We start from the raw sequence: 27,029 nt of genomic DNA, 5'->3' as shown, positions 1-27,029 counted from the left end.
TCAAGTGCTCGGTATCAGTCTTTATTTCAGAAGTGCTTTACCAACACACACTAATCTTCACAACATCCAAGGGAGGTAGATAAGTATTACATCACTTACAGATGGAGAAACCGAGGCAGAGATTAGTAAATTGTGTTGAAGAGCATAATATATGGCACAATTGGGAAAGAATTGGTTGCTGTCACAGGTTCCTGGTCACCTTTCCCATGACTCTTGAGTCCCACAAACACAAAGGTAGACAAAGGTAGCTACTGCAGCAGGGAACTAAATCAACTGATCTGTCCTGAGGCTGCCTGGGGTGTGGAGGAGCTGCCCTCTGAGAATCTGCAGGTCGAGCATCCTCATACCTTCCACCTCTACCATGGGAGAACGAAAGCTATTGTGAGGGCAGAAGGGGGGCTGGGGGGGGTAGGTTAGGAGTGGGGATGGGGTTTGGAGGGAAGACAAGAGAATACAGATAACTACCAAGGGCAGGGAGGAGTAAGAGGACCGACCACCCGGAAAGAGGCCCAGCGGGGGGGGGGGGGGGGAAGGCACAGAAATGAAGTACCATCCCTCTGAAAAGCTTGAAGTACCATCCCTCTGAAAAGCTTGGGCATCCAGAGATGCTACTAAAAGGGTAATTCTTAGCAATGACATTAGAGAGCCACTCCTCATAGCTTTGCCAAATATAATTATCAGGTCCTTGTGACATTCCCAGGAGGCACAATCATTCCTTTCCTGTGGTCTAGACCAAGTGCTGATGTAATTGACCTGACACTGCAGAGACTGTTGACAACTCAAATGTACTCTCCTACCATGTCATCTCTGCCTCCTGAAGTGGAACCAAGAAGGAAATGCATTTAAAGATTGTCCTGGCATCCCCCTTGAAACATTCCTAAATCATGGACCCACTGGGCAGGATCCCTATGGGGGAGGATTCCATACTTGAGTTTTACAAAGGAGCTGTGCTGTGCATACATGGAAGTCATCAATCAATCCTTTCCAGCCAGGGATTTGCTATTCAACATTGGATAAAAACAAAAACAAACAAATAAACCCCCAAACTCCTCCGGTCGTCTTAGTGCAACCCAAAGTAGAAGATACTGAATGAGGTGCCCCTAACGGCAATGGAGGAATTGGTGACAGAGGCAGTGCCAAATAAGTTGGGTGACCAAGGACCGAGTAAGGCCAGTTCACGTGAACAGGTGGAAGGAACAATGGTAGGTGACAAGGAGGAAGTTGCTGCAGAGACGTGATAGACAAAGAACTGGGAACAAATACTAGTGTGTGTGCCTAGGAGGACAGGTCAAATATCCCAGAGGGCATTGGCATCTTCCCTTCATCTCAGTATTATCATCAGTATAGTTCTTTCATGAATCAGGTCAAATATGCCAGAGGGCATTTTCATCTTCATCTCAGTATTATCATCAGTATTGTTCTCCCAAGAGTCTAGCTTTGAACCCCTTCCACTCCTCTCCAACAAAAACAATCATCAGGGAGGAGGGTATGGGGGACTTTTGGGATGGCATTGGAAATGTAAATGAAGAAAATACCTAATAAATAAGAAAATAAATATAGAAAAAAAACAATCAACAAAGCAGCTCTGAGTCCACCTGGTCAGGATGCTGGTCTCCTTTCACTCCTCCTCTGGGTCTTGTCATCTCATTTGCTCAAAGCCAAAGCCTCCTATCTGTCATCCCAATTGCAGTCTCCTCTCCCCTTGGTTCCAGCTTCTAATTTCCCTCCTGGTGCACAGTTCCAATCAGATTTGAAAATTCCCCTGTAGCTTACTCTTCTCTCTTCCATCTGTGTGTCATCTAGTGATGTTCTTTCCAAATCCCTACCTGCCAAAATGTCAGCTCTTCAGACTCAATTCAAATGCCACGATTCTATGATTCCTTTCTTCATTTTTCTTAGTTCTCTGCCCTCAACTAAAAGAACATTTGAAGATGTGTACCGGCTGAGTCTACAGTCAGCTGTGTACAAGCCCCTCCCTCCTCCCTCCCGGGCAATGTCCATGGTGTTGAATCATGTCTTAATATTTTTTATGTGTATCTGGCTTACAATTCCTGTCAAGAAATGGTTATTGCATTTCTACCTCAGGAAATAAAAGGCTCAAAAGCAAAATGAATTGGGATGTGCTGTCTGTTCATGAATGAAGCTGCTTCGGCAAGCACTCTGTATCATCCGAGTCTCAGAATAAAACGCATCCTTGGTACAGCCTCAAACGAAAGGGTAAAGATACACAGCAGGTGGGGCTGTGGATCTCAGAACCAAGATCCACCCTAAAGTTCTCCTTTGCTATGTACTGGCTACAGGCCTGGCGCCAGGTGGGCTCTTCTCTGAGCATCCTTAATCTCTGAGCATCAATTCCTTCCCCCTCCATGGCTTTGTGGAATTAAGGATCAACTGAAATACATTCGTAAACCGCACAAAGTGGCTCTCGATCTTATCTATGTATCATAATCACCTATAAAGCTTCCAAAAATACTGAGTAGCAAGCCCCGCCCAAGCCAACTGACTCAGAACCCTCTGGAAGTGAGACCCAGTGGGACTAATTATTTATAAAATATTATTTCTAACACATAGCCAAATATTGCAAACTACTATTGTAAACTCATAAATACCATTAGGGGCTTTATGCTCTGGCTTAATTATCCTGTATTTGTTCAGTTAGGAATTAGTTCAATGCTTTTATTGTCCAATTAAATTGCACTGCCATTTTTGTTATTCTGTGTTGCTGTTTGTGAGTTTAAGTCATAAATTCTTAGAAAATTAGAACCACCACATCGATGTATACAGAAGATGGGAAACTTCCTAAGGTCCCTTTAAGTCCTTGTCACTCAGAGATGTGTTGAACGGAGAGCATCAAGTCAGGCACAATCTGGAAGCCTGTCAGAACAGAATCTCATGCCTTACTCTGGATGTGCATATTAATGCGATGCTTGGACAGATCAGTACATGAAGCAAAGGCAGCCCTCTGCATCTAAACGTGTGTTGTCCGTCCCTGTCTCGATTCCTGAAGCAGGACACAGGGAGCCCATTTCTATCTTCTGCATACCATCTGAACTTGAGACTTCCAAACCATTCATACTCTGAAGACTCCATCTGATAAAAACTAAGAACAGAAACCCCACGAAAGGATCCTACTTCTCGTCTCTCATTGCAGGATATATCTAAAATAATGGACTAATTCCTCTAAAATATTTAAAATAGATTCAATGTACAAAATTGATAATCTGCTTACATTATATGCAGTGCGCAAATTGTGAGTTTGCGTGAACCATACAAAACCTAATAGGCCCTGGGACCCATATTCCAAAGCTCAGCCACTTGAGCAGAGACAACTCTGTGTAGACCCATGCATGCCCTCCAGGCTGTCACGATGTCAGCAGTATGCACAGAAGGTAGCACAAGCCACGCTGTGACTACAGAGCTGAAGCAGGCTCCAAATGTCTAGCTCAACTCCCTCATTCTGTGGACAGGAAGCACCAGGTCAAGGGTTTAGGGAGTTGGCCAGAGTAACACAGCACCGTCGGGCAGAGCCACACTTAGAACGCCAGCCCTAACTGTTACTCCTCCCCCCAACCCCCCAATACCGAACTCACTGTACTGTTCACCTGCATTGAAGGGTCCCTCTGCTGCTTCCAGCTACTACTGCCACCAACTCTAAAAAAAAAAACCCTTTTAAACATCAGGCTACAGCAGAAGCACCACAGCTCCATCAAAACACCCTTTTATGCATCCGTATCTCCAAACACGTTGGTGAGAGTGGGTATAAATCCTAACCCCGATCGGTGGACCGGTGGAGCAGCATCAGCATCACAGCATTATCATCATCAGCTCACACCTCGATGAGCACAGCGAGGGCGGGGCCTCTCCTGAGGGGTTAGAGACTAAAGTCAAGACAACCATTCCCTCAGCAGTAAGAAGTTGGGAAGGATCTGGGCTGGGATGGCAGCACCTTTAAAAACATACACAGTGTAACTATAAAATTTTAAGACATTTTTAATAAAACAAACAGGATGTAGGAACCTAAGTGAACATTAAGCCCTCAAAGTTGTTAACCTCCCTACTTGTATTGAAGCCGCCTCTGCTGGAGACGTGGTTGGTTGGAAAGCCTCTCTGGGGAAAGTCTTAAAAGGCAATTTGTGACCCACATGAGGAAACACCCCTCCAAAGGCTGGGCTCTTCAAACGACCACACTCCAGAGGTGGGAAAACAGCCAAGCACCCAGCCGTACAATGAATGGGGCGTACCTGGTGTAAAAGCTCCAGTCAGCTGAAAAACAAACAAAAGAACAAAAACCCACTAAAAGATAAAGTCAAAATCACCAGCCACACTCCTTTATCTTGCATTTCTTAAAAAAAAAAAAACCAACACTCACACATGGTTCATCTATGAATTCTAATTAAGAATGTTACATTCAGAATTATAGCACGCATAGTGGTGACTTTTAGAAGACTGTAACAGCTTCTTGGCCACCTCGGGGGTAGACGGGGTGCAGCTGTTTTACCTGAATGTATCCTTAAATAAGTGACTACTACCACTCTAATCCACCTAGACGCAGGTCTGTTGCGGGCTAGTGACCAAAAAGGCCACACCCCACACTCGCCTTGCCAACAGAGATTAACTACAAGGGAGCCATCCCCAAGTCTTAGGGTGAATTGGGAAAGGGCCGGTTAAACGAGGAGACGGGCCACTCCTTGGTAAAAGTCTGCAGTTTCCTCTCCCAGTACATCTTCTTTTTATTGAGGACTTCCATTTTGATCCGGTGCTCCTCCTCGGCCATCTCGCACTCGCGCTCGATCTGCTGGATTTTGGCCACGTGCACCTCGTTCATTTGGATCAGCTGCAGCTGTAAGATGGACATCTGCTGATGGTGCTCCTCCTCGTGCATTTTCTTTAAAGCACCTTCCTGAGGGGTTTTGCTCCTGTAGTTTTTATTGGCGGTTATCCTGACGGCTGAGCATGAAGGTTCGGGTTGTGAGGTCCCCTCACAGACCGGAAAGGGCCCGAACTCTTTCTCATCCTCGCACAGTTCTCGATTTGAAACAGCAAAGGACTCTGGAAACAATAACAACAAAAACAGCAGCAGGAAACATGTTAAACGATTTTACAGGCAGAAGAAAAACATCAATCCAATTCCAAGTGACAGAGTCCTCCACTGCAAGAGGAATCTAAAGAAGTGTCTGCGTTCGGCCCTCACGTCCAGGTCCTCTGACCACATCTGACTTTGATGACGTGTTTCACTTTGTCATTTCTAGAACCACACACTGGGATGTGCTCAGAGAACAGAATTATCACGAGTCAGGGAGCCTGAGATGGTGATGAAAATTTCCAAGCTGAAAAATGCCTGGCTTTGAGAAGCACGAGGTCGCCGGCTGGGGCAAGAGTGTGAAACGGAGTCTTCGTGCTACCTGCCCCGTGTGATCACCTTTGACAGTTTCTCCATCAGCCTCAAGCCCTTCATTCTATCAAGGGTGCCGGGGCTTCCTGCCCATGGGAGTCAGCCCCTACACTCGCTCCTCCTCGGGGATAAGTCTAGCTCCGTCCATGCCTCTTTAACCGCCTCCATCTGGCTGTCAAGGGCAGCCCCGCGGAGAGGAGGCGACGTACAGCTCCCAAGGACATTTATTATACCCCTTACCCTCTCCTCCGCACTTGACAACCCTTAAAACCCACTTCCTCCACTAGCTCCTGACTCACTGCCCTCCCACCCTCCCAGAGTTTTCATAGCTGGAGTCCCCTTGCGGCTCACTGGAGTACCAAGGCTCTTGCTACATCACCCGTTCCCCTCTCATTATTCCCCTAAGGTCCCGGACATCTCTGCTTCTCTTCTCAATTTAACCTGGCCCCAACCTCGTATCTTCCGGTTTGACTCTTCAAACGGTCCCGTAGCACCGCACTCCAGTCCTACCTCAACACTCCTCTAGGTCCCGCTCCTGTTCCCGGCTGCCTCCCTATTCCTGCGGCCTGACGTCAGGCTCAGTGCTTGACCCCTCACCACGTTCCAATTTCCAACCTCCTGGGATTCCTGCTGGTTCAGGGCCAACACCGCTTGTTCGGAAACCTTAGACTTCTCTTTCATAAGGGTTCTCCTTCACAACACTCAGCACGCCGTGTTATATTTTGGCACCAGGCCTTGCTCATTTCATTTATCCTTGGATACTAATTATTTGCCCTGCTACCCAGTGGATGGCTAATAGCTACTGGCTGAACCCTTTAATCCACAAGGAAGGGAGCACATGGATACAAAAGGATGCCTCTGCATGGGTGCAGTGTTTACAATGGTGTTTTAATATTTGTATGAGAAAATTTCAGTAAGAAACTCACTAACTCCACTAACTCATGGAGTCATTTTGTTTGATGGTTCATTTGCTTGTTGGTCAGAAAGCCTCTAGCCCAGGCTGTCCTCCAACTTACTGTGTAGCTGAGGATAACCCTGAACTTTTGATCCTCCAGGCTCTACTCCCCAGCCACTCCCCAATGCTGGCATTACACTACCACTTCTGGTTTTATGTGATGCTAAGAACTGAACCCAGGGCTTCCCATGGTAGGCAAGCAATCTCCCAATGGAACTACATCTCCAGCACCCTCCCTAAGCCCCAGGAGTTTTCTAGCTGTGACTCCAGACTGTCTTGAGAAGCTCTGCATTCTCAATAATGAGAATTTTCTCCTTAGAGAAAAGTAATATTAATTTGTTAACAAAATTGGGTACATTATATGTCCATTACGTTACTCTGGAAGATGGGATGCTGGGAATGTTAATAATGGCTGCTGGGGGGGGGAACCTAATTTGAAATGCTCTGTTAATGAAAGGAGAATGGCTACCGTCTGGATGGTTCCGCTCCAAGGGTTAAGGTAACAACTAGAAGTAGTCTCTAATTAAGGCTAAATAAGAAATACAGCAATCTGAAATATTGAAACTATTGGTAGAGAAAAATTTTACAAAGAATGCTTCCATATCATCTAGATAATGGAAATGTCTCCCTAGCACTCTCATCAAGTCCAGTGGCTCTCACCTGGACAGTGTCCTTCCTGCGAAGTCTATCTTCCTGGGCCAACCAACACCTGCCAGAGCCCTGGCCTAAGCCATGTATTATCATACATGTCTGCCACCACCCCACAACTTAGAAGACTGAGGTAGGCAGTACAACTGTTTGTTGTTAGCTTGGGCTTGGTAGCTGACTTCTGTCTCAAAAATAATTATCTGGGACTGGAGAAATGGCTCAGCACTTGCTGCTCTCCCAGAGCACCCAGGTTTGATTCCCAGCACTCTGATTTCAGTTCCAGGAGAATCTGATGCTCTCTGCTGGCCTCTATGGGCACTACGTGCATGTATGTGCATACAAGATGTAAGTGCAGGCAAAACATAGACATAAAATATAACTACATAAAATAAAAATACACGCCTGGCGTGGTGGTGCACACCTTTAATCCCAGCACTCGGGAGGCAGAGGCAGGCGGATTTCTAAGTTCGAGGCCGGCCTGGTCTACAAAGTGAGTTCCAGGATAGCCAGGACTATACTGAGAAACCCTGTCTCGAAAAATCCAATATATAGGGGCTGGAGAGATGGCTCAGCAGTTAAGAGCACTGACTGCTCTTCCGAAGGTCCTGAGTTCAATCCCCAACAACCACCCATAATGAGATCTGACGCCCTCTTCTGGAGTGTCTGAAGACAGCTGCAATGTACTTACATATAATAAATAAATAAATCTTAAAAAAATATATGATACATAAAATATTCTATATACATAGATATATAAAATATATGTAAATTATAATATTTTATACATAAAATAAAAATAAATCTTTAAAAATGAACGAATATCTAACCCCTCCCCTACCAGAAAGAAAGAAAGAAAGAAAGAAAGAAAGAAAGAGAGAGAGAGAGAGAGAGAGAGAGAGAGAGAAAGAGCGAGCCTCTGGTTGTTTCCTCCCCTCAATCAGCAATCTGGGGATAGATCCTGCCTCACTCCACTCTCACCCAGAGCCCAGCAGAGCCTGGGGCAGCACTGAGCACTGAACATGCATGTGCACTTAACTGGCACAGTGGGACACTTCTCTCTCCACCTGACACAACTGAGGGACTGGCACTGGACAAAGGAATGGGGAACAGTAAACTGGACAGAGGCCCTCAAATGTGAGCATCTACCCCATTACCTTTCTAATCTGAAAAGCTTAGATCTGAAAATGGCTTTGTTTTTTGAAGACTTCTGTGGACACTTGTAGCCTCGGAGCTTTGATTCCTCTTGTAGGAGTCTTTAACGGTTATCCATCATGACATCATAAGGCTTTCTCCCAACTCCCTACTGTTCATCTTTATCTCAGTTCTAGGCTTCAAGGACCCAGTGGCAGCAATGACCACTGCCGCTCATGTGCACCACAACAGGTACAATCTGCATCTAATCTTTACAGCCCTGTGAGAGAGTGTGACTACAGTATCCAAGGCCATCTGGCTACATGAAAACCTAGGATTCAGATCCAGGTCTGCATAACAATAAAAATCATAGCATCTTAATGTCCGTAAGAGAGAAATGACTCTTTTAAACTACCCTTTTAAAAATGTGTGCTAAACATACATTCCATAGAAAAATGGCTACACCTCTTAAGACTGGTAGAAGACAGGGCTCAAAGCCATGCAGAGTAGTAAAGTGACCTTCAAACAAACATTAGCAGCAATACAGAGACAAGTACTCAGATAGGCTGAACCATCCCTTGATTGGAAAAAGCCTGGCCTGGGGATAGTAGCCTGCTGCAAACACCCCCCACCATCTCTCTCCCAGGTGAAACAATGCCACCCAAAGTAGAAAACCCAATTCTATGCAAAGAGTAGGAAGGCTTTCTGGGATGCAGGAGCACACAGCCAAGAGGGTGTTCTATCACTTGGGTAATTTGAATAAAATTAGCATCCACGGGAAAAGCCTCCTACAGCTATGAAAAGATGAGAAGAAAACTGTGCAGGACAATCTCATTATCCTCTTCAGAACGGAGGGAAGGGGTGATGAGAAAATCTGAACAGTGGGGTGGGTGCATAAGGAAGACTTTTACATCTGAACTAAAATTAAAAGGCTGGGTTTACACGCATCAGTGGAGACCCAGATCTTAACCTCACTACTCCAGGTGAGAAAAGTGAAAAGGGAGAGCTAGCCATAGCTCGGGTTTAAGGAACGAATGTGAGGGAATGCTAATACATGGCAGACCCATCTGGGTGTAATACAGGAGGATGGAGTAGGCATGAGCATCAGAAGGAAATACACACAGAACCAATACACAAGAGGACCGTGCCACAGGCCAAGGGTGCAGGAGCGCCACAACTGGAATACGCCACAGTCCTCTGTACCTGAGGTCACAGCCTAAAAGAACAATGGGACCTAGAAGGAAATGTTCACATGACTTTATTATAGCTTCAAAATAGAGATACAATGCATTCAAAATTAAATATTACTTCTCCCAAATATGAGGCTGCTACTAAACATGCCTAGTTCTCTTAAATGTATCTAAGTGGCGAGAGACATGGCTCAATGCAAGGGTGCTGTGCCAACCCTGATGACCTACCTGGGTTGGTATTTATTTAACCTGCCATTCTACCTACTTGGCCACCCTTCTCCATACCCGTTCCACAGAAGGGATAATTAAATTATCACAGAGCACCGCATCTGCACACTGTTAAGTGTTTTAAAGAACGGGTGCTTACAGGACAAATGCTGGTTTTCTTATAAATACATTCCTAAATATGTTCCTTAAGTGTAAGGCCACTGTGTTCAAATACTGTTGGGCATGTTAAGAAAGTCTCTGACAAATCCAGAATATATAAAAACGTATTTAAACATGTAATTAACATTAAATTATTGCTGAGATTTTTTTTGGTGGTATTAAAGCTTCAGAATGTGGTGTGTGATTACAGAACATCTCACTTGTCTCCACTCACATCTCAACTGCTAATTAGCTTCCTGCCGCTTGGGGGTGCTGTATTAGAACTGAAGCTCTGAAAATACAAAACCAACACACAGTGTTCAAACCTTCTACTTTCCCCCACCAAGTGCCAGAAAGGATCTCTGGCGATCCTAGCATTTTGTTTTCATCTTCTGTTTGTTTAATTTAATTACTACTGTGTGTGAGAGACAGAGAGAAAGGAGGAGGGAGAGAGGGAGAGAGAGGGAGAATGGGAGAGGGGGGAGGAGGGAGAGGGATAGAGGAGGGTGAAAGGGAGGGAGGAGGAGAAGGAGGGCAGGAGGGACAGAGAGAGAAGGAAGATGGGGAGAAAGCGGGAGGAAGGAGGGAGGGAGAGGGAAGTGGGACAGAAGAAGGGGGAGAGGGAACTTTTGGTGTGTGTGTGTGTATGTACATACATACATACCTTCATAAAATCACACATGTGTGTAAAATCAAATAAATTTTAATAAATTTCTTGCAAATGAGTCTCTAACAAATGTCACCACAGAAAGAATTCTTATTTTGTTTGTTTGTTTGGTTTTTTGGTTTTTTGTTTTTCGAGACAGGGTTTCTCTGTATAGCCCTGGCTATCCTGGAACTCACTTTGGAGACCAGGCTGGTCTCAAACTCAGAAATCCGCCTGCCTCTGCCTCCCAAGTGCTGGGATTAAAGGCGTGCGCCACCAGCTAAGAATTCTTATTGTCGCCAGATGTAGTGGTGCACACTTTTAATCCTAGTACTTGGGAGGCAGAGTCAGTTAGACCTCTCTGAGCTTAATGACAGCCTGGTCTATACAAAGAGCTCCAGACCAGCCAGGGATACATAATAAAACTAAATCTGAAACATAAAAAAGAAAGAAAGCTGGGCAGTGGTGGCACACACCTTGAGCCCCAGCACTTGGTAGGCAGAGGCAGGGGAATCTCGAATTCGAGGCCAGCCTGGTCTAGAGAGTGAGTTCCAGGACAGCCAGGATTACACAGAGAAACCTTTTCTCAAAAACAAAACAAAACAAACAAACAAAAAATCAGAGAGAGAGAGAGAGAGAGAGAGAGAGAGGAAAAAAAGAAGATCCATATTTTATATCCTTCTTGCTCAAAATTTCTGAGTAAATGAATTGCATTTTTTTCCAAAGGAAAGAAGTAAAATCTCAATATCCAACCTCAGATTTTAAAAGTGTGGGGGAAAAAAAGGTGTTTTGTTCCCAAAATGAACCCTATGAGGGCTAGTGAGATAAAGCTATTTATCACCAAGCCTGACACCAGAGTTCAATCCCCAGGATTCACAGGATAGAAAATGCCCAAAAGTTATCCTCTGACCATCACATGTCACACACATTCACTCACACACATAGAGCACACACACATACATTCACACACACACACACACACACACACACACACACACACGCATACACACACACAGTAAATGTAATTTGTATCAATAAAAAGAATATCTGTAAAACTGATACATAATAATCTAGGACACACTTTTGCTAAATAAACGGCAGTCACATGAGTGTCTTCCTCAGCATCTAGACCCAAGGACAGCTAGCCATGTGGGAAGTAACACTGCTAACTCACTTCCCTCCATCCCCAGAACCACTCCTACAGTGTGGTACTGACTGGATGCTCTGTGGCCAACGAGATCGAAAGTGAGGGAGCTACAAAGTTAAGCAAAGGAAGTGGGTGCCACACAGAAGCAGAGGAGAGAGAGAGAGCTGGCAGTGCCCATGTGAACTAACTGTAGGTGCCAAGAGTTAGCTTGGCATAGGAACCCACGGATCAAACTCCGGACAGGTCCCGAACATCAGGAAATGATACAGAGGCCCACGACCCTGACCACCCTCATCACCCAGCCTGGACTCAGCCTTGATCAGCTGATTAGCAAGCCAAGTTTATGTCCTAATTTAGCTTCCCGGGATGATCTGCTCATAGGGACACGTGTTAATCAAGAGTCTGGATTTGGCTCACGTGGTAATTACCTTTCTCACTCCACACAGCACTCATGGTTTCAGACAGTTTCTTATGACTTTTAATTAACAAGAGCCAGTCTCTGAGAGCTCTGTGTACTCTGGGGACACTGGCTTCAGTGCTCTGCAAGCTAAGAGGCAGATTTCCCCAGCAAGCTTGGGGTCCTTAGAGCACCTCTGTGCAGCCCTGGAGTGTCCTCACCGACCTTCCTCTGCAAACTGCGGTGGATCTTTATATAAAGAGGCCACTTCCTGTCCTAAAAGGGTCGGGAACTGTTGAAATTTTATTTCTGTACATTCTCTGCCTGCCTGGTGACAACATGAGGCACCCCTTGATGCCAACTACAAGTTATCAGGACAACTTTGATTATCAACAGTCCCTTCTTGATTCTTAAGAACAATGTGTAATCTTTTGCTCTTTTCCACAGAGTATGCTAAAATTTAACCTTTGTCCCTAGGACTTCTCTAAAATGCCACAAATAAAAACTCTGGACTATCACAGTTATTACAGTGGTTAAAAGTGTCAGTATGGATCTAAGTGAGCACTAAAGGGCATTTGCTTCATTTAGTCTCTGATCCGCTACTTTTTAAAGGTGCTGTATTACTTTTTAAAGATTCTTTAATCTATCTTTATGTGTATATACCTAGATGAGGCTATGCTCAGGAGCATGTGGGTGCCTGCACACACCAGAGATTGATGTCCAGGGGCAGAGTTACAGGCAGTTATACACTGCCCAGTGTGGGTTCTGGGAACAGTACTCTGGTCCCCTGTAAGAGTAGTATCCAGGGCTTGGAACCACGGAGTCATCTCGTTAGTCACTAATTTGTACTTCTATTTCTTAACTGGAAATAGTTTACTCATTTAGCATGGCCTTCTGAGTGTTGTATCTGACACAGCAGGCCCTCAATAATAACTTTTTAAAAGACCAACTCAATGAATATAAATCTCCATCCAATTTCCTTTAATAAAGTGGAGATAGTTTGTGCTAAGCAACCATGCCTCCTTAACGAGCATGGTACACACGCAGCTCTTTATGGTTAAGCAATAACATAACTGCAACACCCCAGTCTGATATCAACATTTCTTACAAGTTTCCTCACTACCAATCATTTCACAATTGCAGTATCAAGCGGCTGCAGCCAGTGCAGCCCACTGCGTGCGGAGGGGTACCTTGGGCGGCCGCATCCTGGTGGTATTCGGGCTCCTCCTCCGGTGGGCTCTGAAGGAAGTACAGTTGCTCCGGCAGCATGCTGCTGATCTTCTCCTTGTCCAGGACGTGGCTGCTCAGCAACGGGCTCCCGCTGCGCTTCACCTTCTCCCGCCTCTCGTGGGCCATAATTTTTTTGGTCCGAGCCTTGATGTTCTCCCAGCACTTCTTGAGCTGTTTGAAGTCCCGCAGCGACACGCTGGGCTGCGAGTTGTACTCGTGGGCCAAGGCCTGCCAGGTCCGCTGCTTGAGAGCAATAGTCCGCGCGTCGCTCTTCTTGCATTCCAACACATACTTGTACTTCTCTACCAAGGCAAGCAAGATGCTCTTCTCCAGCTCCGAGAAGTACTTGGCAGGTTTAATGATTTCGTTGTTTTGCATTTTCCACTCTATTTCTCCTGGTCGTTGGCTAGCCTGCAAAAGGAAGTTGAAAGCAAGAATTACCAACTCTAATACTACAAAATGTCACAAGTCACAGAGGATTAATCCCTACCTTGGTTCCTTTTTTTTTTTTTTTTTTTTTTTTTTTGGCGTTTTCGAGACAGGGTTTCTCTGTGTAGCCCTGGTTGACCTGGAACTCACTTTGTAGACCAGGCTGGCCTCGAACTCAGAAATCCGCCTGCCTCTGCCTCCCGAGTGCAGGGATTAAAGGCTTACGCCACCACCGCCCGGCAGTTCCTTTCTTTTAAAAGGGGGCAAGTAACTTCGTTTTCATTAATGTTGAGTCACAGGAAAACATCCACAACTTTATCGGAAATCATGGGATTTCACAATCTCCGAGTCAATTTCCCAGGAGTCTTTGTGGCACCTACAATATTACTCTCAATCCTAATTTACCTCTGCTTAACGGAAGGAGCTGCTTAGCCACCCCACCCCCCAAGTCAGGCAGCTCTGGAAATAAACAGCTTGCTCAGTTTATTAATTTCAGCTTAGTATCCTTGACTTACGTGATTACCTAGGCCAACCTCAGGTCCTTCTTCAATATGGGAGGTGGAAGCTAGCCATGGTAGCTTACATCTGTAACCCACTACTACTTGGGAGGCTGAGGCAAGTGGACTCGTGTGGGTTGGAGCCCATAGTGAGTTCTAGACCACCTGGAAAGGAGTCCTGCTATCGAAAAGTGAGGTCGCCTGAACACCAAGAGTGAGAGAGACAGCAAGTTCGTTAAGTTGTTTTCTCAATCAATTTGTGTATTTGAACGTTTCCACAGGGTGAAAAAGGATGTGTGTGTGTGTGTGCATGTGTGTGTGTGTACATGGGGAAAAGGCTGTGACTTCTTTTTTTTTTTTTTCTTTTTTTCTTTTTTCTGTTTTGATTCGGGATTCCATTTAGCCTATGGCTTTTTTTTTTTTTTTTTTTTTTTTTTTTTAAATCCCATCATGGGAGCTGGAGAGATAGCTGTACAATTAAGAGTGTTTGATGCTCTTCCAGAGTTCAGTTCCCAGCACCCCAGCAGAGCTGAGTTGTTGAGCAGCTCACAACCAACTATAAGTCAAGCTCTAGGTGATCTAATGTCCTTTTCAGGCTTCTACAGGCACCCACACGCCATGTGGTACACACACACACACTTTTTTTTTTTAAATCTTAAAAACTAGCCAATAAAAATCCTATTAACAAAGTAGCTAACTAACCTGCAGAGTGTCCTACAGCTATATTAGACTGAGGCTGGACCAGACAAGACCAGATCAGAAGCCTTGAAACTGGGGCTTTACATGAGGACAACAGAATCTGATCAGGACCTGCACAATGCTGGACAGACAGCTCATCCCAAGTCAGGTTTACAATGACTACTACTTGGGAGGTTAGGCCCCCGCCTCCACCAGGCCTCCGTCTTCACTGTCACGCGAGGCACATGGAGTACCAGGGTTACAAAGACAACTAAGTATGTGTCAAAGGCAGGTCGGCCTAAAACCTTAAGCAAGTGTAAGAAAGGGGCCATTTTTCTTCAAAGATGTATCCCTAGCTCCCTTAAATTCTCAAGCACCTGCTTTGATTATATTGCTTTAGTAGCCCTCCCACCCCCAGTAGCGCCCAATCAGGGCTTCTTCCTCCCCACGGATCAACATTAATTCTCTACCTTCATCAATGTCTACTCACTATAATCCACTGCTCCCCACACTAAAACTCGCCAGCACAGGTCCCACTCAGCTGCCCTCTTCCATGTCCTCTCTATCTTAAAACAAGCCTGTGTTCAACTTTCTGGTGTTTTATTAATATATATATATATATATATTTAGAGCTTTTATTTTAGTATCAGTGGGTACAGTAGATGTCCTAAAAGAAAAACCTGCCAGGTCCCAGACCTGATTCTGCCTCCCCTACACCAAGGCCTCTGCCTCAGGAGATATAATATGTCTACTTTCCCCATGTGTCCCCCACTCTTTTAAGAATTGTTCCTTGGGCTGGAGAGATGGCTCCGTGGTTAAGAGCATCGACTGCTCTTCCAAGGGTCGTGAGTTCAAATCCCAGCAACCACATGATGGCTCACAACCATCCAATAATGAGAGACAGCTACAGTGTACTTTACATATAATAAATACATGTTTAAAAAAATTTAAAAAAAAAAGAAATTCCTCAAATGACTCAGATTTCTAATTCACAAATAGAAAATATTTTACTCACCCCTTTTTCTGTTAGGTGTAAAGTTATTTTAGTTATAGCATATATGTGTATATGTATATTTTTAAATAAATATTTCTCTTACCTTAACTATAAAAAAAGAAAATTAGAAAATGAATTGCTGCCTCAAAAGATTTATGCATTCAAATGTCTTGGTATACCATGGTGCTGACTTACATCCCATGTACAGCATGCCGGATTCTGTGTGTCCACTTCCTCTGCTCTTGTTGCTAACAGTCCAATTCTATGCCTGCTATGAAGGCAAAAAAAAAAAAAAAAGTCCCTTTGTTGCTTAATGTTCTAAGATCTTGGCTCGCACTCAAACAAACCACACTCTAGGGTTCGGTCTCTCTGACACTTGGTAGAACTGAAGTTAACTGCCAAGCGATTTGAGAAGTCTTTCTTGCAATGTGTGCAGGGCCACTGGCTGCCATCAGGAGGTGATGGAAAAAGGGTTGGGGTGGGGGTGAAGGTGTCAAACTTTGCAGAGTTCTGCCTTAAAGGTGGTCAGTCGAGCCCTAGTAAGAGCAGCTGAGTTCTACAGGATTCCTACTGTAACTTAGACTGTAGTTAGACCGAATGGCTTAGGTGCAGCACACCATTTCATCTTCCCCTAAATCGCTCTTGAGAGCATCATCCGTTACACTTCAATTTTTCTGTTAAAGAAAAATCTAAGTACCAGAAGAAATTATACAACTGCTCTCAAAAGCAAATACCCAGAATTACCAACACCTGGGGACCATTAACAGCCTATTAACTAAACTGTTATTTAATCACTAGCTAAGTACAACCAGAGTTGCTAATTTACTTTGCTTAATTTTGTAGAACACCAGGCCTCTCCAGGCCATGTGGTTGTGTTCTACAGCAAGCTAAACGGGATTCTGGTGTGAGCCCCAAGCTTTTGTACCCCCAACATTTCCCCCTACGGATTCCCAACAGTCTTGTAAAGTAGGCTGCTTAACTCTACAAACTAATTGTTATTTCTATTTCCAAGATAAGGAAACTGAGGCCCAGGAAGCTGCCATGATCACAGCTATAGCAAGTGGCAGAACCGGGAGTCGAAGCCAGAACATGCCTTCAAAGCCCACACTCCTCTGCTCTGCGTAGTTCTTTCGTTTCAGATCCAGTGATGGTTTCTGCTCCCAGCTAAATGATATTATTTAGCAATCCAGTGGTCTGCTGGCAAAGGACATTGATAGGACAGCTTGGAGGCCGGGGGGGGGGGGGGGGGTTGGGGGATGGGGAGCTGGGTCTGCTCTAACCATATCCATGTGTTGGTTCTGCCCTCTTCCCCCTCCCCACTCCCTTTGCCTCCATCACCTCCTCCCCCTCTCTTAATCTGAGGACCCACACCTTCCCCCACCAAACCACCCACCCTCAGTCTAATCAGAACTCTGAAATAGTTTCTCCACTGATCTGATAAGAAACTGTCTTGAAGTAACTATGGAGATAATGCAGAGCTCTAAGTGGTCCACGCCCTGGAGGCAGGCTGGCATCCCACAGGAGCGCCTGACTGACAGTTCTCATCAAACAACTTCTGAAGGAAGAGATCTCCTTAGCAAAGCCCGCTGCCAGAAATACCACGGCCAAAAAGCATCATCTAGCTTAGAACTCTTCCACCATGTCCATAATAGGTTACAGATGGCAGCATAGCAGCCCTTCCCTGTTGCATGGGCTTTTGCTAGACTTGGGCAGCCTTCCCTGGCCTCTGCCCTACTCAGTAGCAATCCCTCCATATGGCTGCAGTTCTGCTGGTATATTGCCTGTTCTTATCGTGGCTGTAATCACACGGCAGCCCACTGACCCACACAGCTGGGCTCCAGTAGACAGCGAATGCATATGTACATTTTATATAGGTATAAAACTACCAGCCACATGCAGAATGTCATATAAGACAAAGCTGCATTACAAGTTCACTAAAAGCTGCATTAAAGTAAAAAAAAAAAAAAAAAGTCAATAAAACAGCAAAATTCAAATGCAGTGAAAGTTCCCCTGGGGCTTGGCAAAGAGCTAAAGACAGGTCTACATAAAAGAGCACAGTGATTCTAATATCGTAAAAGAACAAAGCGATTAGCACAATTCCCAAAACGCTAGCACTGATTAAACTACCAGAAGCTGATGACCAGGAACTAGTTCATTTAATATTCACCTTAAAAGGAAAAGAGGCTGTTTGTGAACTGAATGATCGTATGTTAGCAACGTCCATTGCCAAATCCCTAGTCTCTAGTGGGCTGAATTTGGGATTGGATACTTAAAGAAGTAACTAAGATTTAATGAGACCTTAGGTATGAGCCTTTGGTCCAGCTGGTAGTACCCTATAGGAAGAGAGATCAGAGACCTTACACTCTCTCCCTCCCACTGTAGACAAATGGGGGCAGGGGTGTGAGCACACTGAGATGGCAATGACTGACAAGCCAAAAGCCTCAGGACGAAACCTCTCTTGCCAGCATCCTGACCTTGGTCTTCTCAGCCACTAAACTACATGGAAGAAAGCTTCTGCATTCAGGCCTTCCTATCTGTGGTATTTTGCTAGCAACCAAAGAAGATCAAAGTGATTTTAAAGCCCACTAAGGATGAAACTAAGTCTTAAAGCTTGAGCAAAATCTAGAGAAATGACAAAGATGTTGTTTCTATTACTGTTGGGGGGGGGGGGAACCACTCTTTAAACTTAATCCCTGTAACTGAAAAGCTGGAATGGAGACCTCAGACAGGGGTCAGGACAGTCATAAGCCAGGCTCCCATGGTGAAGTGAAATGAAGCAAGATAGGGCATACAGAAACCTGGGCTCGGATCCTGACCGACTTTCAGACTGCACCTCTGCGTAGGCCAGTGTATGGCCTGTGAGATGGATTAACAACCCTGAGCCTGCACAAAGCCCCACAGTGTGAGTGACCAGCTCAGCACAGAGCTCTGGTGCACCGTGCGGCTGTCTCTGTTCTGTCCTCCTAAACTGTCCCCAAAGTAGCACGATGTATATAACATGTGCTCTCAAATACGTATTTACCAGCTTCTTATTTCACAGACACAACATTTAACCAATATAGATGCATTCCTACAGAAGGCTAAGCACTCCACTTTGTGGAGACACAAAGGTAAGTGAACCCCCACTTCTTGGGAAGCACACTGACACAGGCTGCTGCCTGCAGGGAATGGCATTCAGGAAGGGACACCATAACAAAGGACCATGTGCTGTGGCTGCTCAGGGGAGGAGAGAGTGGGCCTGCCCTCCTGTGAACAAGAGGCCATCTGACAGACAAGGATGGGAACAGAAAGAGCCAAAGGAGGCCATTCAGACTTTTTTTTTTAAGTGGGGAGGGAGAATAAGAAAGGATCTGCACCCTGGGTAGGACAATGTTCATAGGGAGAAAGAAATATATACAGAGGGCTGTGTTACGGATGCTGTGACCAGGATGTGTCTGGGCACACACAGGGGAAGGGAGGAAGAGAATACAGAGGCACTGAGATGCATGTGTCCTGAAAGAGCAGCAGCCCTGAGCTGGTATCAAAGAGACCAATGCTCCCTAAGGTGGAGAGATTGCAGGTCCACAAATATGGAACACAGCACAGAGACGTGTAACACAGAAAGAGACAGTGTGAGAAACAGTGGCAGAGATACCCCAGGGCAGAGCTGTTCCTAGAACAAGAACCTTAATGCTCACTAGAAACAAATGAGCATCAGAACAAAACAGAATCATAACACATTATACGTAGAAGTAGTGGGCGGGCTGAGGGAAACGGCGTGCACCTCCCATGGAAGCCTGCCAACAGGTTTGTCTGTCTTTAAAAAGGGAAGGCAGGTTCCTATTTTCCCTTACCATCCTATCTCCTAGCTCATCACCTTGAAAATAACCGTCCTTTGAAAAAACCTAAACCGTAGCATACTAAAAACTTTATAATGAAAAGACCCCATCCAACCTTTCTTTCTTCACAAATGAGAAATCTAAGGCTTGGCACAAGTGCGGGCTTCTCCGGGAGCTGATAACGGGGGCGGGGCCCGCTGCTGCTGAAAGGTCATGGTTTATCTCCAAGCTTGCTCCCCACAGCTTCCCACTAAGGTGCCCTTTTCTCCGAGGTGCTCTCGAGCCTTCCCTCCACATCCCATCCGCTGGGATTTAGATCCAAAGCGTTCTGCAGAGTCCCTTGTGTTGAGGCCTGGTGCCCAGTGACATTCTCACGAAGAATTGGAACCATCCAGGAGAGGATCTAGTGAGGTGGCTTCAGGACACAGAGAGTTACACCCGAGGAGGAAGTAGAACTCTAGCGCCTTCCTCATCTTCTCTTTGCTCCTTAGTCTAGGATAAATCATTTTCCCAGCCACATACTCCCATCTTGCCACACTGCCCTGCCACAGGCCCAAACCAATAGGGCCAACTGAATGAAGACCTTAAAGAGATGTGGTGTGTGGCACATACCTTTAAGCCCAGTGCTCAAGAAGCAGAGGCAAGTGGATCTTTATGAGTTCAAAGCTAGCTTCATCTAGATAGTGAGTTTCCGGCCAGGCAAGGCTACCTGTCTCAAACAAACAAGAACTATGAGCCCCAATGACCTTTACCAGTTCCTAACTGCAGTGCTCGGGACTAAGCCTGGGGCTTCCTGTACGCTGGGGAAGTGTCCACTGCTCAGCTATGCCCCCAACCCACGCCTTTTCTTTTTATAAACCAATTAGCTCAGGGTTTAGGCACAGTGGCAGAAAGTGACTGACGTGTCGTCTGAAAACGTAAGGGCATGCTGACACTTATTTCGTGGCATGCAGCAAGTCCTCTTTCCTCCCTGTCAGCTCCTCAGCTCTAAATTACAGCTAAAGCAGGTGTTCTCTAAGTCCCATCCAGGGCGGGTGGGTCCAGATTAGCAGTCGTTCCTCTGCAAATTAATTTCCACAGCCCAATACAGCCAAAGACACATGGACAGCATTTTCTGATTGTTCATTAAGCTAGTAGGGCTTTGGACCAGTGAAATAAAATACTGTGCAGCACAATGAAATGATCCTGGCACCTTCCAGCAGTCCTTGCTTTAAGGCTGTACACAGGTTTAGCTTTGTACATTTAGCAATTCCAGGAAAGGTAGCTAAGGCCCACAGGCATTTGATCCATAGTTGTTATTCATGTAGCCACACACCTGATTGCCATTTATTTTGTTGTTTTGTTTACTAATTACAGTTACATGTTCTACTGTCCAAAATATCTTTTTGACATGGGATTAATCAGTAAATTTTAGTTTTCTGGTTTCCTGAGAATACCAGGAAAGCCCTAAGGGAAGTAGAAATGGCAGCTTTTCAGAGACCCATGATGACTGTGGCTGTCATGGCTCACAGGCTCAAACCTGTCTGCCCAGGACAGCCACCCACCGACACCCTTTCCTCCTCTCCTCCTCCTTTCTTTTTAGAGGGCTTGGCACCAACACTGACCTTGCCTCGTCTACTGTGTTGCCCCCACTCTCTCCAGGCAGCCATAGAACTTGGGGTTTTTTTTGCCATCTGTGTCTGTGCGTGACTGTGAGTGGATAAGCCTTGTGTTTAAGGCAAGGCCCCTCTCCTCATACTCCTCACCCTCCTCTTTGTCCTCCCACTTACACAAACCCCACTTTAAACTGGGTGAGTATTCTTAAAAGTCCTGGTCCCTTCCTTCATCTCCTCCACAGCTCCATCTTAAAGCGCCCCTGAAACGCCTTTAGATTTATTATTAAAGCCTCCCGTTCGGGAAGTGCTTCTGACATGCAGAAGGTGCCCTTCTGAGGGTGTTCTACACCATCCTGCCTCTTGTCTTAGCCAGGACACTCTCCTTCACTCCCACATCAGAAGACTGACTCTCAGATCTGCTCTAGCCCAAGGCTATCAAGTACTCAGCTCTTACCACAGCGCCTCTTACAATTTTTCCGCACTGCAATCCATCTGCTCTGTCAAGGGGGAACTACGCTTTATGTGCATCTTTCACACACAGGAGATGCTCAGTGTTTGTTCAGACGGATTGACATTTCCCTAGCAACCTCCTCTATTACTGCCCCATATGGGTACCTCAGAAATTATCAATTCTCCAGAGAGCTAAAGCCATACTAATTATTCCCCCACTGTCTACAAGTCTCATGAAGACTGGTGATTTCAGCCATAGCCAGGAGGCTTCCCAAGCCAAGGTCCTCAGCATGTTCTCCAACATGCGCAACTTTCTGACAAAACTCCATTCTACAATGTACTTCAGTGTCTACTTCCATCTCCCCTGTTCTCACCGCTTGTACCTTCTGTAAGACCTTAACCTCTAACTGGTCTCCCAAATGCCCACTGCGTCCCTCCCTATAGGGTCGAAGAGAGATGGTCCTAAAATATAGTGCTCATGGCACACCCTGCTTGTATCCCGTGACATCTCTTCTACCTCCTACAAAATAAAACAAGTCCAAACTCCTCGTGCATCACTCAGGGCTTTTCTACATCCTGCCTGACTACAAGCAACTCCTCCATCTGCCCCACCTACTGTGTCTTTCAATCCGATCAAACCAAACTCACCTTCATGCTACCTTCTCATGGCTCGGTTTATTTCTGACGTCCTCTGCCTGTGATCTTTGCCCAAGGTCATTCAGTTGCTTTTTTTTTTTTTAATCCTAACAGACCCAGTTCCTGTGTAACTGCTCAGCTCCCATGTAACTGTTCTAAAGCCTGCCTAATGCTTACACTCTTGTTTATATGTAACAGCTCTTCTTCCAAAATGAGTTTAGACAGTGTGGCATATATTATACTGGTTATAATGTATTATAACTGTCCTGTGCTGCTTAAGCCTGTGAAAGCTGACTCTGGGGCATGGGGAGGCCTTCCATTGTCTCCTCCAAGACTCCTGCTCCTGGGGAAGGCTGACTCCTTAACTCTGTAATAAGCAAAACAGTAAGCCACAGTGGGCGTTATGCACATTTTGTCCTTGAGGACAGTTAGGAGGTAGACTGTTTGCAACCAGCTTAACTGAACTTGAAGCTCCTCCATGGAGTGGATGGGGAGGGTCCTCAGGCCTAGGATCCTGCCAGTTGGGAACTCCCAATTTGACTATGTTCTTTCTCTATCTGTTGCTATTTGTTCTTTGACCTGAGGAGACAAGCCCAAGCTACCTGGGACCCATGATTGGGAATTCCAACTGACTACCTCAATGGGGCTTCCCCGGCGGATTTCAGCTGCATACCTGTAAGCCCTCGGGTTGATCTAGTCTTGTGGTTGTTCTATCAACCGCTCTACCTCCAGTCATCTCTGCTGGATGCAGAGGGCGCAACTTGATGTTTTGCTACCCAGCTCTGGCTTTTCTCCGTCTGCCGCTCACTATTTATTCTCTTACTTCTGCTAGCTACCTACTTAATAATTCACTCATTCAACTACTGTTCAACATTCTCTGGACTCCACGGAGCAAGTAGCTTACAAGTTCTATGTACACTGCAAGTGCATTTTTTAAAGAGAGAGACTGTCACGGCTGAGACTCAGCAGCATGGATAGATGAAAGGCAGGAGGTCACACAACACTCAGAATCTCTGCCATGGGGCTCCAACTGGCCCCGAGTCTCTAGGGAAGGAGGTGACCCACTCTTCTGCAAGCACACTGTCCATCACAAACGTCAACCAGTAGCACTTCCCACACGCTCTGTAATTTACCCTTTGTGTCCACCTCCCTCTCTGAAATGGGAAACTCCTAAGGAAAGATATAATTTCTGACTCATCTCTGCATCTCGGCATGTAGCATGACTCAGCAATGGACTGGCACTCTGGAGACCTTTTTTTTTTTAATGAATGAATGAATGAATGAATGTCCTATAGCCAGGAAATACAGTGAAGTGCTGTTTGAGTTCCCTGCCAACTACTTGAGGGGGAAAAAAAAGTCATATTCTCTCACATGCACAAACTATAATCATAAGGTGAGTGATAGTCAGGAAATAGATGAGGTCCCAGCTGTCTATCTCCCCCAGAGCACTTGCTCTTTCCACTGGGCATCTCTGTGTACCCCCAAATTCTCTTCTGAGTCCTAGTTTGAAACAAAACTCCTTTATCCAACAAGTCTGTCAGGCACACTCATGGGAAAGGTGTAAGAAATTGGGAGAGGGCAGGGTGCCTTCTCTGAGAAGGGGCCAGCCATGCTTCCAGCAGGCTGTGGACTAAAGCGCCCAGTTCCTTTCCTTACTGCCCTCCCCCCCTACTGCCGCCCCTGGATATTTCCTGTCCTCCTCATTTTTTTCATGCAGGCTACAAAGCCTTTCTCCCCCATCCCAAACTGAAACTCAAAAGTTTCTTCAAGCCCACTGGGACACTTAAGTGAGGAAGGGTCGCAACTCCCCTTCTTCACATCAGTTAGGCCGCTGCTAAGTTAACCACTTATCAACCTTGGGGGCTGTTTGCTATCGTCATCTCCCGAAACACAAACAAACACTGCTACCAGGAACCCCTGCATCCCAAGTCGCAGAACGCTTTTCCAGGCCTAACGACAGGGTCTGCATGGCTTCTGAACGCTTTCACCCTGCTGCAGGAGTAAAGAAAGACAACTTCTGATCTTTCTTCAGGACCTCTCCTGCTACCTCCTCAGAATGGACCTGTCGCAAGACGCAGCTGTGGGGAGAGTAAGCGGATGACCCCATCTTTCTCCGGGTTTTGAAATACTTTTTCTCCATCCCTTTTCTTGCTCTCCGGTCTCAAACTCTCGTAGCTGGCCTCAATCCTAAACTCAGGAACTATTTTATTAACTTTCAACAATTTCCTGGGTAACTACACACGCATGGTCTCTTCGGATATGCGAAAATCCCACACACACAACTCAGGCCCTATTATTCCAGCTCCAGTTTTAAATGTGTGAAAATATGTGTCTTTATCCTAGAACCATTATCCTAAGTACCGCAAAACATTTTGTACTTATCATAGCAATAAAACATCCATTCTCAATAATCACAACAGGAGACTAAATTCTTGTTTCTTACTCCAACATAAAAACCCTTCCTGCAATTTACAGATTGCCCGTGCGATGGTTTAATAATTCAAGCCAACTGTTTAGGACCTAGGGCCTGGGACATGAAGTGCTTAATTTTAGCTATCAGCCGACACACATTATCTCTCACAATAGTACTTGGGGGTGGGTATTACATCACACCCTACTCCCCCATTATAGAAACATCAACCCAGCAGCCTCAGAGTAAAGGAGCTTTCCCAAGGTCAGTCGGGCAGGGATGTGATGCACTATTTCCTTCTAAGATCCTCTTTAGGAGGGACCCAGCCCTTTATACCTCTGGACCGGACTGGAGGAGGCAGGGGGTCTCAATGGAGACAAGTACTGAAAAGCGGTGAGCACAGTTCCCCCGCACACAGTGGGGATATGTGGACCGGGGCTCCGCGGGGTCAGCCGGGTTTCCCCCCAAGAGCCTCCCGGGCCCCGGGCTCCAAGCTCCCGTCCCGGGAGCTCCAGCGCGTCTGCGAGGCCCGCGCGCCGGCGCTTTGTACGCGGCAGGCCGGCCGGGCTCCCGGGGCACCGCGGCGCGCGCAGGCGGCCGTCGGCCTGCGGGGAGGAGGGCGCGGCGGCTCGGCCCGGGAGCCCGCCAGACCCCCGCGCTCCCGCTCCGCCCGCTTTCCCCGCCGGCCGCGGCCCTCCGGGCCTCAACCTCCTACCTGCAGCGGCGGCGCGGCGGCCGCAAGTCCCGGGGAGGGGCGCGGAGGCGCGGGCGCGGCGGCCTGGGCTGCTCTGGCGGGCTGGGCGGCCGGCAGGGCCGCGGGCTCCAGGCGCCGGGCGGCCGCGCGCCCCCGGCCGGCCAGGCCCCGCCGCGCGCGCCGCGGCCACAAAGCCCCGCGCCGCCGCCCCCTCGCGGGCCGCTGCCGCCTGCCGCTCCGTGGGCGCCGCGGAGGGCGGGAGCGCGGCCCCGTGCAGTCCCCCACCTTCCCGAGCCCCGGTTCCGCCGCGCTGCCCACCTTGGCCCGGGAGCTGCGGAAGGGGCCCGTCTCCGCCAACAACAAAAGAATGCATTTTCCCACACCGGGGATGTGGCAGTCGCCCGCACGAGTTAGCGCGAGCCTCCTGACTGACGTGGGCCCTTTTCGTCGGGGACTCCACGAGGCTGGGAACGGCACCCCTTCCTACTCTGAGTTCAGCGCCAACTTTTGTGATTCTAATGGGCGGGATGTGTCTCCAGAGATGGGGTGTGCGCTCCCCCTCCCCCCAAGGACCCCGGCTACGTGCACCGACCTCAGGACACGACTCAGACCCTGTGTGCCTACCCAGTGGGACCCAAGGCGCGCTGCGACGAATGCCGGGCGGCTTAAACAACTGGGGGCAGGGGTCCTTCTGCCGACAAGGCCTTCACCCCTCCCCCCAGGATGAAGACGGTTTCTTTTGCCATAGATCCGTGAAGAAGATTCCAAGCCCAGAGAAGGGCAAAGAGAAGGTTCTCAAACTTTTTCTTTTTAAGCGAGATGAAACTCAACCAAGCGTAGAGATAACAATTTAAAAATAAACAATCCTGTGGCACTCATTACACTTAGAATAGCCAACGATAATCACTTCACCTCCTTATTCTTAAGGGTTCCATCCGAAGGAAACCCCCGCACCAATTACGTAGTCACTCCTTTGCCTAGTCCCTGAAAACCATTAATCTCTTTTCTGTTTCTATCGATTTACCTTTTTGTACATTTCATGTAAATGGAGTCGTGTGTCTTTTTGGAGCACGCGGCAGGTTGTGTGTATGTGTGTATGTGTGTGTGTGTGTGTGTGTGTGTGTGTGTGTGTGTGTGTGTGTGTGTAGTTGGGGGTGGTACTCACTAAGCTGCCCAGGTTGGCATTGAACTCTGGGGCCCAGGCAGCCTACAAATCTACAAACCTCCTGCCTCAGCTTCCCTAGCTCGTAGCTGATATCACAGGCCAGCTTCATTGGGCCTGGTCACTCTGGCCAGGTCAAAGAATCCAAACAAGGTTCATCCAGATTGTAGCATGCCTCTTACTTCATTGCTTTTTGTGGCTACATAAGCTGACCATTGTGTATTCTACAGTTTGCATATCTGTTCTTACAGAAATTAGTGGATGTTTAGATTATTTCCACCTTTTGGCTAATGTGAACTGGTTCTCTGAAAACCCCTAGACATGCATTTGTCTAAAGAACCTGTTTCCAATTCTTTGGGATACATACTTAGAGTAGAATTTCTGGATCATATGTGGTAATGTGGCCATGTGTAACTTTGTTGTTGCTTTTTGAGGCAGGGTCTCCTCTAGCCCAGGCTAGCCTCAAACTTGCTATGAGGCAGAGAATGACCTTGGATTTCAGATCCTCCTGCTTCTGCCTCTGGAATGCTGGAATTACAGGCATGAGTCACACATTCAGTCTTT

General features: G+C 46.7%; 1 protein-coding gene across 7 annotated transcripts; it reads right to left on the bottom strand.

Moving 5' to 3' along the window:
* On the bottom strand, positions 1 to 26,039 carry Msantd3 (Myb/SANT-like DNA-binding domain containing 3). Of its 7 annotated transcripts, none has more exons than XM_011250087.3 (4): positions 25,622 to 25,932; positions 15,896 to 15,968; positions 13,063 to 13,513; positions 1 to 5,049 (listed from the first exon to the last, which is right to left on the bottom strand). In XM_011250087.3, exons 3-4 carry the CDS (start codon positions 13,478 to 13,480, stop codon positions 4,640 to 4,642), a joined length of 828 nt encoding a protein of 275 aa, XP_011248389.1. In that variant the 5' UTR covers positions 13,481 to 13,513; positions 15,896 to 15,968; positions 25,622 to 25,932; the 3' UTR covers positions 1 to 4,639. The 7 variants fall into 7 exon arrangements, with proteins under 7 accessions (XP_011248389.1, XP_011248388.1, XP_006538250.1 ...); XM_011250086.3 differs by having other exon boundaries at positions 15,896 to 15,971; positions 25,622 to 25,842; XM_006538187.3 differs by lacking the exon at positions 25,622 to 25,932 and adding an exon at positions 25,325 to 25,434 and having other exon boundaries at positions 15,896 to 15,971.
* Between the last annotated feature and the right edge of the window lie 990 nt (positions 26,040 to 27,029).

The sequence above is a fragment of the Mus musculus genome, chromosome 4 (assembly GCF_000001635.26).
Source record: "Mus musculus strain C57BL/6J chromosome 4, GRCm38.p6 C57BL/6J".
Lineage (NCBI taxonomy): Eukaryota > Metazoa > Chordata > Mammalia > Rodentia > Muridae > Mus > Mus musculus.
This window is presented reverse-complemented; position numbering and strand designations above follow the sequence as displayed.